The sequence below is a fragment of the Megalops cyprinoides genome, chromosome 17 (genome assembly GCF_013368585.1).
Source record: "Megalops cyprinoides isolate fMegCyp1 chromosome 17, fMegCyp1.pri, whole genome shotgun sequence".
NCBI classification, from domain to species: Eukaryota; Metazoa; Chordata; class Actinopteri; order Elopiformes; family Megalopidae; genus Megalops; species Megalops cyprinoides.
In genome coordinates this window covers 17,082,759-17,101,801 of record NC_050599.1, presented here as the reverse complement: position 1 = coordinate 17,101,801, position 19,043 = coordinate 17,082,759, and the positions used below count along the sequence as shown (strand labels likewise).

The window sequence follows — 19,043 nt, the reverse complement described above, 5'->3', positions numbered from 1 at the left end:
TGTGGGTTAAGTACCTTGCCCAAGGGTACAGCAAGAGGGCCCCAACGGGATATCAAACCAGCAACCTTTCAGTTACAGTCCCTGCTCATTTCCACTGTGCTACACCACTGGCCATATAAATCCTTTTAGAAGGATTTATAAGCATCTATTAAATTAGAATTCACATTTAAGTGATAAATATGTATTACGACTGAAAAATGACCCCTACAAATGAATTACTCATGTAAATCTATGCAATGCAATTCACTGACGGGAACTTGTTTGCATTTACAGAGATAAGGGAATCAAAAGCTGCAAAGGAAGAGAAGGAGAAGAAGTTGGCAAAGGCAGAAAGGAAAACGGAGAAACCAAAGAAGAAGGCGGAGGCAGTGGAGAAGCGGCCGAAGACAGAAATCAAAGGTAAAGGAGCGCGGGAGAGACAGTGACAGCTCTGGCCCACGCTGAATAGCGCGAATCAGACGCAGAGGTGACGAGGAGAGAGATAAGGGCCCTCGTGAATTCCTCAGAAAAAAGGGAGAGAGAGGAGAATGGCACAGAGGAGAGATCAAATACAGAGGAATCGACTGGGGGCTTAATTTAGACGCCGGAGCGTTGGCAGCTGCAGCGCTGTCAGCCCGCTGACATTTCTATGAAGGAGAATAACGCTTGAATTACACACTGCACAAGAGCGCTTAAGTCTGCAGCGTTCCACGCAATAGAAGAAAACCAATGAACAACTCTGCCTGAGGCCTAACAAGCTTCGCTACAAGCATTTGAGCTGTTCATTAGGACTGTAACTGATAAAGCCCTCTAACGATACATTCGTCTTCTGTAGGAAGAGGCACCACTGTCTTATAGCTTATATCTGGCCCATATTAAAAGGAATGGCCTACATATAAATTTCGATTTCACAGAATCAGATCAAAGAGATTCCTCATTAGATTTTTAATCAGTAGATTAGTAGGATATTTTTTGTTGTTGTTTTTTACTGACGTGGATTAGAGTTAAATCTGTTTAAATGTTTCTAACACACCATCTCCAAAAATAATAACTGATATGACTACTCTGTTGAGGTAATAAGGGATTTTGATTTTGAGGGATACAAGCTTTTTGATGTGACCATTGGAACAGGACTGCCCAATTGTGTTTTGGTAACCAAGTCTGATAATTTTCACTGAAATTGACACTAAACTATTCTCACTACCCACATAAAATATAAAATCTCAGTTTGGAATGTGAACAGTAAGCTCTGGTCAGTCGTGTTGTCTTTACCATCTAATTTGAGGCCAAACCTGGACTGTAAATTTCATTAGCCCCAGACCCTGGATGTGGGTGATGTTAGAGTATCACTTCTTCTGTGGATTTATTCCAAGTGAACAAGCAGTTTTCCCCTCCTGCTGGAACTGCCGCTAGTATTGACGTGGGCCAGTACACTTTCAGTAGCATTCAATGGGGAGAATGTTGGTAGTTCTGTGTGTGTGTGTGTGTGTGTGTGTGTGTGTGTGTGTGTGTGTGTGTGTGTGTCTAATTTGGTAGCTAATACGGTTTGATTGCTATGTAGTCACTACAGTAGCACTTGAAATCATTTCAAGACAATTAGCCTGCTAGAACAAAACATCAAGCTAGATTAGCTAGGTAACTACCCTTTTATAATAAATAATACACAGAGATGTACGAAGGGGCGTCTAATAGTTGGATGAAAGATCGATGCTGTGATAACATTCTTCAACAAATAGTCCCATACATAAGTACTGTGTGCTAAGATGTATTTTCACTTTTGTTTGGAGTGCTACCAGAAACAGTAAAGGTCATGGTTTTAGATTCTATTGCAAAGAGTTTCCCGAGATTATTATCACGTTGGGTGTTTAAGTAGATGGAAGGGCACGCATTATTAAAGTGGATTTTATGAAGAGCTGAACATTATTTTGCTGCAGTGTGGCACAGAGTTAAGGGAATTGGCACAAGAGAGGGGGGCGAGCGAGGGAGAGGGGGAGAGAGGGGAGAGGATTCAGCGCAGACTTTGATCTCCCATTCATTTTCTGTGTTGCCCTTTTCCGCTTATGCCGCAGATCAATTTGAGTTATGTTGCTGTGTGGTTTGACATGTGTTCACATGTGGATGGTTTGCCGTTACTTGAAAACGCCTGTAAATGCCTGGGCTGTTCGATGTTTCACTCCTCATCTCCTTGACAGTGTCTCATGCCCGTGTTCGCTCTGAATAAACCCGCTCAGCCCTTTGGGTGTAAGTCATAAAGCCTTCACTATAGCCGAGTGGATCAAAGTCTTTAAGAGGCAGCCTCTTTTTACGTACCTTCATCTTTATGAGTAGGGATTAATTTTCCACATTGATCTTCAAATCTGTCTGAAACATGCATTTGAAAGATGATTGTTGCTGCTCAGGTTTAGAATGGAATATATATTTTTGGCCCATATTTACAACAAGAAAATAAAATTGCAGTTAATTTGAGCAATTAAAGCCTATTCTGTTATTTGTAGACATCACTCTTTTACACAATATAGTGTACATTTTTAAATAAAAATGGGAAACAATTAGTGTGATGGATTATACATCCACTCTATTACATGCCGATACAGGAATATATTTACTTATTCTGTCATATCAAGTTATTATATATAAGTTATTACAGAGTTAGTATGCATATATGTATGTATCTAATAATGATAATGATGCACCATTTAATAATTTGTTACTCAATGTGTATGGTGATAAGCTGATGATGAACAGGTCTTCCTACAGAAAGTGTACACTTAGAATCACCATAATGGTTTAATTGTATACTTCTCTTTAGTATGTCAATATTGTTGCTGTGAAAGATTTTGATGCAGACAGACATGGTGCGGCATGTTGGTCTGACAGCAGTAGAATTACTCAACTGCATTGTACGTTAATATCAGTAACAGGAGTTAATGTAGGCTCATGCAAAATTTTATATAAAACACATATTCCAACTTCCACATGCATGCATACTTAGCGGTTATATAGTGGTTCTTGTTTTCTCATAGTTATGTTTTTTTTTTAATATTAGTAACATGTATCAGAGGTCTGCAGTTATGAATATAGTCTGTTTTATCCACCCTCCTAATGCCACCAGCTGTTGCTGTTTGAGACTTGCCTTAGTTTTCTGACCAGGTGGCTTTCTCAGTTGTTCTCATTTTCTCTCCTGTTACTAAATATATTCCTTTTTACCTGAGTCCCCATGGCACACTTTGCACATTCTGTAATATCAGCTTGTAGTATATTAACCTCTTATGTTAAGAACAAAAGTCAATACAACAGTACTTGTAAGAACTGATTTTTAAAAGGTTATTAATGAAATCCACGGTTGTCCACCATGATAATAGTTTTTAAAACATTACATCAGGTAAATTGGTGTCGTGTGGCAGCTTTCAGTGTTTCTGAATATAAGCATGAATTTAAATGAAACTATCTGTCTATAAATGCACTCAAAAAACTAAATTTGTACTGTATTAAACAGCTGTGTTCTTTGTTGATTTTCAGTGTCACTGTTTGGATTTGCATTTGTGCTCTTAGTATAGTTTTCATGTGGTCAGCTTTTACCTGCTTGGGGTGCATACACAAACAGGGTACTCCTATCCTTTTGACTTTTTAAAAGGAACTCTAAAATGCTCAGTTTTCTTTGTTAGTGCCATGTCAACAATGTTGCAACCGGGCTCAGGCATCTCAGGCTCCATTTGGAAAACAGCTGTATCTTGTCTTGTGCTGTTTGCTGTGGAGCCAGAGGGGAAGTGAGATACCTAATTCTGGTTGGCAAGGTTGAAGCAGTGAATCAACTCTGAATTGATTTGGGGTTGAATCAATCTAACCCCAGTGTTTACAACAGAAAGTAATACTGCTTTAATGCCGCTTCAGATCTTTTGTAGCAATTGCTGTCTCCGTTTGAGATTGAATTTGTCGCTTAAATAGGTTATGGTAGGTCAGACTCTGACTGCAGCCTCTACCATCAGAATGCTACTAAGCTTCAAGTACAGGTTACTGAAGTTTACATCATTTTCATGTTCACCAAACCATTCAGTAATGACCTGTGGATTTGGGGTCATTGTCATCCTGTAAGAGACCACTCCCATCAGGATAGAAATACTTCACCATAGGATGAAGGTGATCACTCAGTATAGCTTTGTATTTATTGGCATTTACCTTGCCCTGTAGGGGGTTGAATGAACCTAAACCTTGCCAGGACAATGCACCCCATGTCATAACAGAGCCTTCCAGCCACAGCAGTTTATCTAATTATTTGCTTTAAATGTTTTAAATCAGATCAATGTTAAATTGAATTAGATCTAGTCCTGCTAGCTTTAAACACTAAAGAGATTAAACATCCTGACTCTCTTCGTAAAGCCTTGTTGCACGTGGACATGTATTTATATGTGCTCATGTAGAGTTTCTGTATTTTTTATAACATAGTGATGCAAACTGGAGTTAATACACATAATATAGCCTATATAACGGTGGCATTGTGTAGTTTTAATAATGCAAGCTATTTGCCTCTTTAGACCACTCCAACACAATGTCTGTATTTAGACAGTTTCTTCAACAAGGCCTAAGCATTTCTAACATTGTGTGCCTTCTGACTTGTGCTCCTCATAAAAACGCTGTGGATTGCGTTACCCTGGGTGAGACTGGAGACAGCAGCCTTACAACTGGTCATGCCTTTCACTCACACACTCAGTCACTGAATAAGCAGCTTCCTCAGCAGGGAATGTCAGTAATAATGTTGTAGCACTAGGGGGCATAAAGCCTAGCAAAGTCTTGACACTAAGTGCCTATGTGTAGAACTTTACCTTCTTTACTTATGTAAAATTATTTTCACCATTTATCTCGTCTTAATTTGATGTCAAAACTGTTTGCTTCCCAACCTAGCTTAGCATGATCTCATTATGTTTGTAACATAAATGTTTGTAACAAATCACAATTCCTAACACTGATCTTTTGGGGATTTCAATCGGAAGAGTCAATAAGAGATGACAGTAGCCTGGTTAAGTACATGAGAGCAGAGAGTGTGGCACCGCTGAGGTGTAAAAGTAGCGGAGAGTGTCTTGCTGGCTGGGTTCTGCTTAGTGTGTCAGGAACGCTGCACGATTACACAACAGGAAGGTTCCCCTCCCCTGAGCTGCAGACTGCATGGCAGCCTTGATCCCTGAATCTACTGAGAGTAAAGCTCCAGACTGCATGGCAGCCTTGATCCCTGAATCTACTGAGAGTAAAGCATCAGTGAGATGCACCGGCTAGCCTGCGAGAGAGAAAGAGAGAGAGAGAGACAACATCACTTTGTGCTCCTTCAAGCGAACGCAAAACACAACATCATAAAATGCATATAGATTTACTGTCCGTCCTACACCGGTCTGCGCAGAGGCGAAGCACAGCGCAGCACGGCTGCTGCATTCTATCACCATGAAACGCTCTGTGTCACTGCGCGTGCTTCTGGAAGATCCTTTGTTTATTTATACTTATACTTTTTTTTATAAAGCTCCCCATATAACACAAACCTCCCAAACCGTATTGATTCATGCGCAGTTGTCTGCATCCAAAATGATTCATTCCGCCCAGTGTTTGTACAAGAGGGTAAACAAAACAGGCAAAGAACAGGCTGAGCGCTGACCTTGTGACTCACAAAACAGTGGTCAGTGAAACAAGGTCCACAGAAGATAGGAGCAATAAAATGGGAATATTCATCTGTGAAAATCACTTTAGTATTTTGACACTGCATGACAGATCTCATAATCTGCAGGATATCTAGGGTGGGCTTCTTCGCCACAGCTGCTCTGACAGTAAAACTGGGTTCACGTTTCATCTAAAAATATCAGGCCCAGGTCTCAAGCCTCACTCACTGTGCCTCCCGTGACAAAGAACATCACCTGCTGGTGGTGTAGGAGTTTCCCAGGTTTATTTTATGTGTGCCTTAACAACCAGAAACCCACATGCTGTCAGCCAGTGGCATGTCTCTTTTCAACACACATCCTCAGACTCCTGCTTCATACCGAGCCATCACCATGGCGAGAGGTGCACGAGGAGAGATAGTGGGAGGAGGGGTCTGTGTGATGAGACTGTTACCTCTGTCTCTTGCTCTCTGACCTACTGTATGACCGTGGCTTATATAAGGCTGCGTCATGGAATAGGCCTGCAGTCTCAATGCAGTGAGAAACATCTAACAAGCTATTTGTAAGGTCTCAGAAACAGCATGAAAGCACAAATTGCTAATTCTCCTGTTGGCTGCGAAGAGAAAAGCCAGAGCAAGCTGTAAGAGTCAGTATGTCCATCTGAAATGATACCTACAGTAACAGAGTTCCCTAAAATACCAACGTTTTTATTCTGGCGTCTGACCTCTGAAAGATTTTGGCCCATTAAGCATTTTACATGATTTCCCATTTCTTTTTGTAGGCAGCAATCACCAATAAGTACTCAACATTTTTACAAAGAAAGGTACTATTCACCTTCATGGATTGTGCTTTAGATTGCTGTCTCCTTGATACAGGAGGACATCAATAATAAATGGTAAAGCCATTAGACAGATCTTCAACAATAGAATTCTTTTCACCCAAGTAAATTGGAGCTTTTTATACAGTCTGAAATTATATGAACATTATATTCATTCCATATCAGAAATGTTGGCTCATTCTCATTCATTGCAGAGATCTAACACTGTCATATTTTTCTCAACATTTAGAACGACCTAAAATGAAGTTTGCCAAGGAGGTGAAGGAAGCCAAACGGCTGAAGGAGGCCAAAAAGGAGCGTGAACCAGCCAAAATGAAGCCAGATGTGAAAAAAGCAGGTAGGTGTGGGGGAAGAAAGAGAGGGCAGGGAGAGAGAGAAACACCACTACCTGTAGAATTAAAGCTATTGGATTTCAGTATCTCGAATATTCATAATAATATAGCATACATACCTCCAATATTTATAATAATATAGCATACATTCCATTTTCTAATAATCATACAGGATATTGTGGAAAGGTTCGGTTGAAGAAAAAACACACTTTATCATTTATCATTCTTTGGAATGTCACTCATTTAATTTGAAAATGTGTTGCTGTAAAGCTGTGTTCCTTTATTTAGTTGTGATTTTTCTTTTTTTGAGGGTAGGACAGGGTTTACTGCAGTTGAACTGTCAATCAAATCTTTCTGCTAGATAACCGTAGGAGGCAGGAAAGAAAGATTAGTGGCAGGATGAACATGAATAAGTTCTTTTCTGTGGGGGAATGCATTTTCTCCTTTGCTCTGAACAGCTTGGGTTTATATGAGAGCATTTTGGTTGCTTTTCTTCACGGGGGGTAATTTAATTGCTGGCACTGTTTACTGTGCCAGAACAAACGAATTTACCTGAGTTTTCAGTTTGCCCAGAGTTTCTTCATAGATCACTCAGTGACTGGAAGACAGTCCTGTTCATTACTTAAATCATGTGACAGCAAATATCAGGCTACATTGAGTGGGTCCTTAGACTACATTGAGTCTTGGGGCTTCACTTGCTGCCCTTCAACCTATCCTGACATGACAGCATTCTGCAAGGACATCACATGTCCTCACACTGCCTGTGTCCAGTAGCACAAGCTGTTGTTTCATGGCTGCCCTATTCACTAGACGTTATCCCCACCGACCATTTGTGGGGTCAGCTGGGATGGTGTCTAAGGGCTCTGAAACCAATGAACAAGCAAGTGCTCATTGCAACTCTACAAGAGAAGTGAGACAGAAACCCACAACAGAGCATCTGCAAGATGGTTCAATGTGTGGCAGGTGTAAGCCTGCAGCTAGTGCTGCTTTCAGCGGTGGCCTCACATACTGCTAGCCTATTTCCCTCCCAACAGACCCCCATGAGCACCCTGCTAATGGCAAATGTTAATCGACACAATGAAATGACCTTTACCATTGCAGTTTGTTTTTCCTCAGTAAAATTCAGGGCATTCATCATGATTTACACAAACTCTTGATTCTTTGCCAAAGAAAGCCAGCTCAATTAGTGCCAAGTCTCCTCTTTAGTACTGCTGATGCCCGATGTCCTCTGACTCTGTTGTGCGGAAGTGCACTGGTCAGCCAGCGGCATGTGGTTATCTGGCCAGAAAACTGTCTGTATAGGTCCCCCCTCACAGATGAGCTTCACAGTCCTAATGCAGTGGTACTGGCAGCATGGAAGCAAACAGTCTTTACAAGGTGCAGGCACTCATGACCTGGTATGGTGACCATATTAATTTCTAACATCTTGTCAGTATTACAGCACAGTATTGTTATTTAGCAGACAGTCTTATCCAAAGATACTTACATAGGTGACAGTTTTTACATGTTTCCCAGTTATACTGCTGGATATTTAGAGAGGCAATTCTGGGGTAAGTACCTTACCCAAGGGTACAACAGCAGTGCCTCAATGGGGAATCAATCTAGCAACCTTTTGGCTACAAGCCCTGCTCCTTACCACTATGCTACACTGCCACTGTCAGGATAAAAATTTCCCAGACGGTGTGTGATTGCCCTTGGATCAAGTCCTCTCTCCAACATACTGCACATTGATGACTGGAAGGCTTGGCTCTCTTCATCAATGGAACATAGTAGTCTCTGTTTTACTTTATTTCATGCTTTAAAATTATCAGTTTAAATCGCCTCAATACTTGTGCCCAATCACCTCTCATGTGGTAATGTAGTGTTTATGTAGCCGTGATGTAATGATTTTTTTGCAATTCTTGTATTCACCTTGTATCCACCTTTACTCTGCTAGTGATAAAGGAAAAGTAAAAAAAGCAACATTGTAAAAAAGTAATTATAAATTTACCTTGCTTCGACGGGAGAGGTCAATAAAAAACAAAAGAAAAGAATGAAAATTGAAAAATGAGCATGCTGCTTTAATAATACAGATTATGTTTTCTTGCTGAAAGGCTGAGTAATAAAATGTTGAAATTTTACGTGGTCTGATAAAAATCCGATAAAATCATTCACAGTTTCCCTGAAAGCACATCTTGAACAAACGCTCAATATTTGATTTTTAAATGCAAATTAACATTTACTTAAAGTTGATACATTGTCATTTTCTTGTGTGTGTGTGTGTGTGTGTGTGTGTGTGTGTGTGTGTGTGCCCGGTTCTGTGTGCGTGTGTATCACATATTACATTTTCTTTTTCCAGAGAGCCCAAGGCCACAGGCTCTATGACAGGCAGTTATTTGTTATAGTTATAGTTACACTTTTGCGGTTATTTTTCTGCCTGTTTGCTGTATTGCAAAGATTCCATCTCCTCCTTGAAAGGTTACCATTCAATCAAAAGTGTCACATTAATTCTGACAAATTCATGGTATCCAAATTTCTAATAAAACTGTCATATTCATATCCTGTGACTTATAGCCACCACTTTTAAAATTAATTCCAATAATATCCCATTGAGTTATGAATGCATAAAACAAAAGCTTGCTTAAATTTTTACTGTAAGCACAAATTGTTAAACCATATTTTCAAAATATGCTCTCAGTACATAGAAAATACAAATTAATTTGCTATGTGTATTCTTGTTCAGTTACAATCTGGTATTTATATAATTTAACATGTCTAATATAGACCCTCATTTCAATAAGCTATCGTATCTGAAATCAGATTTAATCTCAAAGGTAAATAATCATGACAAGTGCAAGTGCCTACAATAACAGAAGTTCTGTCCCATAAGAATAATTTATTACTGATATATTTAAGAGCCATATGGATGAACAGACAGATAAATAGATGGAGGGGAGGATAGATGTGTAGATGAAGAGGTGGATGGATAGATTAATTATCTGACCAGTTAGTTGGTTGGTTTATTAAATGGTCGATTGTTGGGTTGATTGACAAGTCTTTTTTGACAGAATGTGGTTTTCATTCATTTATTGTTTGATCCATTTTCAGCAGTAAAGGTCAGAAAGGTGAAAGAACCCAAAGAAACAGGTAACTTTAATAGCCTTTAATAACAGACCTGCTATTTCACAATTGTGTGAACTGTTATTTTCTGAAGAGAATTGAAAGATCATACTAAAGGGATGCATCAATCATATGGTAGAACATCTTCATTTTTTCCATGCAGAAAGGGGAAAAGGTTGTGTTACCAGCTTAAGAAAAGAGATGCATAAATATTACATAACTATGATATGCTAAAAGACCACAACACCATTTGTGGTTGGAAGTGAAGGCCCAACCACCTTGGTTCTGGGAAAAATATCTGTCATGATTTTACAGTTGCCACTCTAATGAAATGGAAAGGCTGAGGAAAAAGTCTTTTCTGAAAGTTTTAAGAATGTGAAAGAGTATCAGTGCATGCAGTCAGTACATGTTTTGCAAGTTAAATCATTTATGTACATCCTTAAATGAATCTATTCCATGACATTATACCATCCACTCATTTTTCACTGTGGACAGTGCACAGGCTTCTATTCTAATGACAGGAGTGTTCTGGTGGTACTGACGGTTTCATTTTCATTATTTCTGTGTTCTGCATTTAGCCAAACGAAAAGAACGTCTCACTAAACCAGTGGGAAAAAAGGGTATTTGATAGAGCCCCAAATTATATGATGCATAATTGCTGAAAGATTGGAGCTTTGGGTGTTTTCTCAGCAAATAACATACTGTATCTGAGCAGCACTTGTGATAGGCTAATACACCGTAGACTCATAAGTGTTGGTAACTAACATGACAAAGTACAGTGTTGTCAGGTTCCAGTACAACACTGTGCTGAATGCTTTGCCCTTTGAATAGCAAACTTAAGTGAGTGTTACTTTTTATAGGTTTCAAAAACAATGAGCAAAACAAAAGCAAAAACATCAATGGCAAATTGCTTTAAATAGGTAACACCTGCTTAGGCTATTCAAACCTAAGGAAAGACTGCAAAGCTTGTCTTCTGCCAATAATGGTTTCATGTGATCGCAGCAGTGCTCTCACTTTCTGGTGCTGAGATCAACAGAACATGACACACAGACATGCATGCACACATTTTAGCTTTGCATTTAGATAGCTGGCTAAGCAGTGGGTGGTTGGGGGAGGGGTGCTCGGAGTAGGCTTGTGTGAATATAGTAATGTCTGTCATCCTTCTTTTAGAACTGCATATGCGTCCAAGCTCATTAATTTCTGATAATATACAGCTAATCCTCCAGAACATGGAATCACCTGAGAACTTTCATATTATTGTGCGAAAAGCACACGGTTTGTCAGAGCAAAGGGATCAAAATGTAACCATGAATCCCTGAGAAATTCTGTCAGGAATCCCCTGAGAAATTCCCTGAGAAGACAGAAAAACACAGTAGTAGTGTCTTGAAATTGCATAGAAAACCCAGTCGCACAAATGCAAGTGTCCTTGGACAAAATGGAGTAATGCAGCAGTTATGTATGTGAACATTCTAATGTGTAACTCAGAGGAAAGGGGCAAAGTGAACTGCATTAGAAAGACTGGGAGCCTAATGACCCAAGGATTCCATTTATTGTTTGGCTACGCATACAATTGCTTATAAGTGGGAAGTTCACTGTAAGAACATTGGTTGCTGGCTAATCTCAAATCACTGAGGATGAGTTGAATTTGCTTTGACCAGAGCAGCACAACTTTCCCTACTTGAGTTTTACAAAAATAAAACATCAGACATGCAGTCAGGCAAGAGTATATACTGTACAATATATCAATGTATAAATATACTGATTTAGAATTAAAAACATTTTACACATTGTACAACAAATTGCATTCAGCTTGACTGTTCTAGCAGAGCTTGCATGAAATAGTGAAAATTATTCAGCATTTTTTAAATGGCTGTGTAGGTGCCCTCCAAAAATGCAAAAATGAATTGTTTGTTTTGTATTGCAGATAAACCTGAAAGAGTACAGAAAAAAGAGGGTATGTATCCATTTAGTCTTTGTTAAAAGATTGGTGACATTTCTCACTACCATAAAGGCTGGCAAGAGCTTGAATGACTACTACAAATTGACGTATTTGTTTTATATTGCAGATAAACCTGAAAAAGTACAGAAGAAAGAGGGTATGTATCTGTTTAGTCTGTTAAAAGATTCTTAACATTTCTCACTACCATATAAGTTGGCAAGAGCTTGAATTATTGAATAATTATTTTACAGAATCATTTCAGTGGTAAAGGTTACAGAATCTTTTCAGTGGTAAAGGTTATATAATTTTGCATGTATTTGTGGATAATGTAATTGTGACTATTGTGACTTTGGGAATCCATAAACTTACATCAACATATAAAAATCTTAAGTAGAAAAATGTAATAGATCCAAATAGTCTATCATCCAACTGTGTTTTACAAATGTGTGTTCCTTTGACAATCTTCTGGATTCAGTCTATATTTATGTTTGACTTACAAATAAATCTGAGCTTTATTTTTTTCTCAGTAGAAACACAATTGTTTCCATTTGCTGTGTTGATAGCTGAACAGGCCAAACTGTGCTCATGGAGAAGTTTCATTTTCAGCCTGACTCACGAAAGGATGTAGCATTTCGCTTAAAACACCACAACTTCACAAGCTCAATGCTTATTTGCCCACTCACATGTTAAATGAGTGCTATCTGATGTTCACATTTGATGTTCAGGTCTTCATAATGAGATGATGATGTTATTGAGAAAGAAGCTGTGTTCATACTTGTTTTTGTCTGTGAGAGAACTAGCATTTTAATAAGAAATTCAACTCTTTATGTTACTCTATAATTATAGAGCTTCTGAGCACAAGTTCATTTCTATTGCTTCAGCTAAACGTTTTCACTATCTCTGTTCCAGTAAAACTTAGAGAAAAGAAGAAGGAGGAGAAGGAAGGTATGGCATCCACACTCCACATTATGATTAACTGTAGTTATTAAAATGTCTTTGGGATTGTTGAAGTACTGATAATAAGATGACTATGCATTGTGGTTGTTCTGTTACATTTCTGTGTATTACAGTGAAACCTGAGAAAAAGAAAGAGGTGAAAGAAGGTATGTATCTAATACCTGCCATTAACTGTGCTGCTTTGTCTCACTTAAATTGATTCCAGACTGCAATTTAATCAGTAATTTAAACAGTATACTGTACAGTAAAGAATTACAGCTGGTGTTACTGTACTGTTTTGAATGTGTGTCTCATACATCTTGAATTCAGCAGTCACAATTAACTAAAACATTGTTAAATAAATAAAAAGGGAACATAACCTTGGAAAAAAAACCCTTTTTTGTCAGCAATGTTGTTCACACTGTTGTCAGTGATTTTCTGCATTGGCATCAGAAGAGGCTCTTCAGCTTGGTAGCATTGCATAGCCAGTGAGGACCAGTCAAGCACTGTCAAAGCATTCTGCACACAATCCCAAAGTAGCAATGATGGATATTGCACTCCAAGAGATCCAATTTCATTCATTTTCAAAAATTAGATTTGTACCATGGCAGGTGGAAACGCTGTGTTAAAACTAGTTCAGCACTTTTCAGATGCAGACTCGATTGTGGGGACTGACTGAATAATCATTTTAAATTGGCAACCTTTTCCCCTTAACCTGCCCTTTGGGAAAAGCAGGTGGCCATATCCGCAAATGGTAATGCTCACTTAAACATAACTTAAACATAAGGGTGATGCATGTTGCCATTAGAAGCCTATACTGTGCTTTTAAATATATTCATATTAACTTTTGCTTAAATTAATGTATTGACAGATTAAAAAAACATTCCTTTGATGTTTTCTGAAATGAGCACATCAGCAGTGTGAAAAGATAACTCCAGCCCTGGTTTGGGCAGGCTCCAGGGAGGGACAGGCCTCTGGCTGTGTTGGCTTTCTTGGCAGAAACAGTAATAACTCATTTCTGACAGCTGAGAAGATGAAAGAGTTACAGTATGTTTCAGTGTGTGCACGTTCTCACCAGAGATACTTTCTTTAGCTTGAAAATAAATGTTTTTGAATGACTAATAAGATCACGAGCCGTATTCTATTATGTACCAGTTTCATTGTCGTTTATTCTTTGAGAAGTTCATAATCTTAATAAAGGACAGGGATTGAAAGAAAGTCATTCACAGACTAATAAACAAGCGTAAGCAAATTTCACTTTGTCCATTTCTGCACCGTATGAGAGAATAAACCAGCTTGTTAAGATGAAATTGATGAGTGGCACATAAATAATAAAGCCCTCTGCCATGATCATAATGCAGCCAAATTATCAATAACACAATATCAATGATGTCAAGATATTTTGATAAAGGATTATTTGAAAGGATTCTTTGAACAGAAATGGCCAATCATGCAAGCCCAATGACAGTTAATGCTGGGAAAAATCCAACAGTACCATAGAACTTTTTCATACCCACATTTTCATAAGGACTAAAAAGCTAAGTTAAGAGATAAAAAAAGCTCAGTTTAATATATATATTAACAAACAATATGTCATAGCTTCCCACATGGCACCAGTGTTGAACAATTCCCCAGTGATCTAATTAGTCTAATTTCTCAAATTATTCAGTTTGTTATATTTAATTACCCAGCCATACCATAACAGAGTGTGTTTTTGTGAAGATTTATTTTTTGAAAGCTGAAAGGATCAGATGCATTTCCATGCTAAAGCCTTTATCCCAAAATGAACAATCAAGAGCATAATTATAGAATAGAGAGCGGGGAGCGAGACAAAAGACTCAGTCCTCTCCCTTTGTTTGAGATCAAATTCTGTAGTATCCTGCAACACTGCCCCCTGCTGTTAGATAGTAGTTTTATCAAAGATCTTCCAGAAATGAATCAATCTCTGTAATTATTGTCTGTAGTGACATAGGGATTTTTCTTGAAAAAAATTGCAAGTTAATGCATTTGATATTGATAAATGCAGACCAATTCCAACTGTCAAATAATATTTATACATAATACCCGGGAGATCTTGTTCACTTCACAAACTGATTTGACAAATGTTTCAGCAGATGAAGCCTTTTATAAATAAATAATACCAAGAAAGCAATTTGCTCTTTTGTGTACTGTGAGCATTACATCCTGCACATGTCAGTAAAACGCTTTCTATAGGTATAAGACTTAGGTAGCAGTCTGTGGACCTGGAGTTGGAAGAAACTATACAATGGAAAATTGTGCCGGTTCTCTTAGATGAAAAGAAAAAGGGTGTATATTACCATGACAACACATTTGTGTAGTGTTTAGTGCTTCTGTTTCTGTGTGATCCAGCTTGATCAGATTCTGACTCTGCATCCTCTGATCCTCGAAAGTTGTCCAGTGTGTTCTTGCATGAGACAAAATGTATAATCAGTCTTGCACACTGTTGTAACAGGGGACAAAAAGACCATGTGTTTAAATGCATATAGAGAGAAATATACAAAATATACAGCATTTATATAATAAATCCCCATCCTTCTGTGATCCCTGATTTAAAGTTTTCTTTTGCATCTTTTAAAAGCCAAGAAGGAACTGAAAGCTAAAATATTCCATGATTTCCGTGAGTTTTCCATGATGCTGGAAGAGAACATAAATACTGGTTGTACCTTAAAGTTATGAGTTAAAAGAGGTTTTGACTTTAGTATTTTAAACACTTTCTTAAATATATGAGACATTCATTGCGTACTATTATTTGAAAATATGTGAACAGAAGTACACATATGTAGATATGTGTACATATGTTACATTTAAGGAAAAAAAGTAAACATATTTGAGTGATGATTTACATTTATAGTCTCCAAACTTAACCTGGAAAGCAATTAATCCATCATTAATATACCACCCAAAATACCATACATCCATACCATACATCATTCTGAGCCGTCCACCTCTCTGGCAGTGGGATGACATTGTAATATCGTTCCTATCTGACCTGCTGTTTGAATTAGTGTTACCCATCACACAAGAACTTAACACTTAACATACAGACTTTACAATCCTATGAAATATGTGATGATGCAAAGTATAATCAGTGTTTCATTACTGTGTAAGACAGGAAAATCACCCCCTTCACTGGCAGGTTATTTGGTCAGTGCAAAGCCAACAAGTAGTATAATCATAGACCCTCTCACTGTGTCTGATTGACACAAAGTACAGCATGTAACAGTCTAGCAGACCTCACACAGACCTTTAAAAGGCCCCAACATTCATATGAGCAGATCCACAGCTCAAACTGCACTGGAATATAATATGTTTCCTTGTTTTCACCAAGCAGTTTTTGACCAATTCTCTGTAATTATTGTTGTTTCCTCATTCTACAGCAAAAAAGAAATGGCCTAAAAGGGGAAGTATGTCTCTTAAGCCTGCTAGATTAGTCTGCAAGGAGTTAGACTCCATTAAGCCTGCTAGATTAGTCTGCGTGGAGTTAGACTCCATTAAGCCTGCTAGATTAGCATGTGTGGAGTTTGACTTCATTCAAGCTTCTTGATTAGTCTGCGTGGAGTTAGACTCCTTTAAGGCTGCTGTATTAGTCTGCCCAGAGTTAGACTCCATTAAAGCTGCTAGATTAGTCTGCACAGAGTTAGGCTTTGTTAAGGCTGCTAGATCAGCCTGCATGGACTTAGGCTGCCTGCCCTGGTAGCTAAAATGCTTTGTTTTTAGTATTCCATAAATACTGGCAACAACTGCAGGCTAAAGAAAAGGCACATTTGGTCTTTTCATTGGAGTAAAGTTCTTTGTGATTTATTTGAAAATAATATTGCAATACACCAGCAAGCAGTCCAGTCAGTCAAACTGTGAAATCAATAAGACTTTATCAGCAACAGGAGGCAAATTAATTCTAATTTGTTGTATACAGATTTGAATTTGCTGTTATGTGTTTGTGGCTTCCCCTTCCTTCTAGTAACTGAAGGATGTGGCAAGTTATGAAAAAGTAACCCTGCTGTCAAGTCATTATTGATTTCATAGGTGCAACTGTGGCTAAATGCTTTGCTTTAGATTAAACAGTTCCCTTATCACTGCACCAGCAATTCACCATTTAAAAGTGACAAATTGATGTAACCGGTGTTTTAATTTTGTGAAATGTGAGCATGTACTTGAGAGGTTAGGACTGTAACAGCTTCTGAAATCTGTACAGTATCAGTCAAAATGCAGATGGTTTTACTCTAAATATTAGTAGATATTTACATTACATTTGCTTACCAGGTAATCTTATCCAGAGTCTTTTACATAGCTTATCATTTTTAAGTTATCGATTTATGCACATAGATATTTACTTATGCAGTTTGGGTAAACAATTACAGGTTATGAGCCCTGCCCATTACTCACTTCCCACAATGGCACCTGTGTAATTTTTTGATCACACTAAGGGCAGGGAACATTTAAAAAAAAAAACTTTATCATATCATCTTATCACAAGTTACAAACTAAAAGCAATTACAGGTGCTGTCAATATTATTTTCCATAAAAACTGTAGAATGGTAATTTGGTAAATGGTAATATAAAAAGTTCATTCTGGTTAATAATTAAAAGATCAGTTTTGATAAATCTGATGAATTTTTTTTTAGAAACATGTTATAAAAAGAAAAAAAAATGCATTAAGACATGACAAAAAGGCACATACTGAAGGGTGTAAAAGAAAGGTTAAGTTTAACTTTATTTCTATGAATATTTAATGGTTCACATATTAATAATTGTTATTTCACTTCATTTTTTAGAACCAGAACTACGGAAGAAAGTCGAAACCCCAAAAAGAAAGGGTAAGGAGATACTACATTTTGTAATTTGTACAGAGTAGCATAAGTGTATGGCGTCGCCCACTGATACTTAATTATATGTTTTTGTCCTGGTACCATCAGATGTTCTTCTCACCTAAAGTGTGCTGTCAGTACCACTAGAGCAGCCTGCGTCTTATGGGGGTTTAACGGTACCATCAAGATTAGACGTAACAGACACATTTTTACCATGGCATATCATTAGCATCACTTTGCCCAGAGCAGAGGTGAAACCTTACGTTCTGCGCTCAGAAGTATTTGCGTAAACGATTCAGATATTCTCAAATTGAAGGAGGAGGCAAAAAAAGAATAAATGATGCAATGCAGTCCCTATGGATTATAGAACCTGTAGTACATTTAAACCATGGATTATGGGAGAGTGGAATTATTAAACTATGAAGTATGGGTGTTACAGTTGGTGAGATGGCTCTGGAGCTGTTGTGTTTTTTTCCGCTCAATGTTTTTGGTTATTTTAGGGGGATTATGAGATCCTGAGTCAGTGTGTTTCAGCTAGCAATGATATGCATTACTCAGTTAAATGCTCCAAATGTTGAAGAATGTGATAATGTATGTGCAACATCATTTAATTTATTAACAAAATTAGAATTTGTATCAGTTTTAAGTAGTTCCATTCATTTCCATTGCCCCTTTCAAAAACTCTGCCATATGAACAGTTTTCTAGTTCACTGATACTGCTGAAGAATCCTCCCTCTTTCACTATTAGCAGCGCCCCCTAAAGGTGAGGGTTTGGTACTGGTTTAGTGTTAAATCCTGTCTCTGCAAGCCCTATGCCGCATGGAGAAACCATACCTTCATTAGAGTGACCATACGTCCTCTTTTTCCCAGACATGTCCTTTTTGTGGGACCTAAAAAATGCGTCCCTAAAAGAGGACGTGTCCAAGAAAAACAGGACGTATGGTCACCCTACCTTACATCCATGCCTGAACAACAGCTTTGCTTTTCAATAAATGGTTCCAAAGTACTTATGATTAGAAAAATGCTGATATGTTAATTTGTGTGGGGCTCTACTAACCAAGTGAGTCTGAGTTCATCCATTACCACTGCCTACTTAATGCGAAGATTTAGTTTCCTATATCCATTGTTGCATTTGTAGAGGAAAATACTTTAAATAATTACAGATACTAAGAAAAGCTATGTTTGTTTGGTTTAATGAATAATTTATGTCACACATGTCTGAGATACTTAGAAGGCAGAATGGGAAAAACTCATTAGTTATTGACATTAGTGTAGATACATCTCCATAACTAAAACATTAGAAATCTAAATTTTACCCAGCAGTCTTACACAAAAAACAAACAGGACATGTCCTTCTGTAACTAAGATGACTTTTTTCTGATAAATGTAACGTTTGTTTTGCACTTGATTAAATTGCTCTGTCTGACCCTGAACTGTTCTTTTAAAACCAGAGGCTCC

General features: G+C 37.9%; 1 protein-coding gene across 1 annotated transcript in view; it reads left to right on the top strand.

The window, feature by feature from the left end:
• The window catches only part of LOC118792440 (triadin-like), a 38,630-nt gene extending 23,496 nt beyond the window's left edge, over nucleotides 1–15,134 (top strand). Inside the window, exons 10-17 of the mRNA XM_036550292.1 lie at nucleotides 274–399; nucleotides 6,683–6,790; nucleotides 9,873–9,911; nucleotides 11,809–11,838; nucleotides 11,951–11,980; nucleotides 12,733–12,768; nucleotides 12,894–12,926; nucleotides 15,130–15,134. Of these exons, the coding sequence (XP_036406185.1) occupies nucleotides 274–399; nucleotides 6,683–6,790; nucleotides 9,873–9,911; nucleotides 11,809–11,838; nucleotides 11,951–11,980; nucleotides 12,733–12,768; nucleotides 12,894–12,926; nucleotides 15,130–15,134 (407 nt within the window). The remainder of the gene's footprint in view (nucleotides 1–273; nucleotides 400–6,682; nucleotides 6,791–9,872; nucleotides 9,912–11,808; nucleotides 11,839–11,950; nucleotides 11,981–12,732; nucleotides 12,769–12,893; nucleotides 12,927–15,129) is intronic.
• Nucleotides 15,135–19,043: the final 3,909 nt, after the last annotated feature.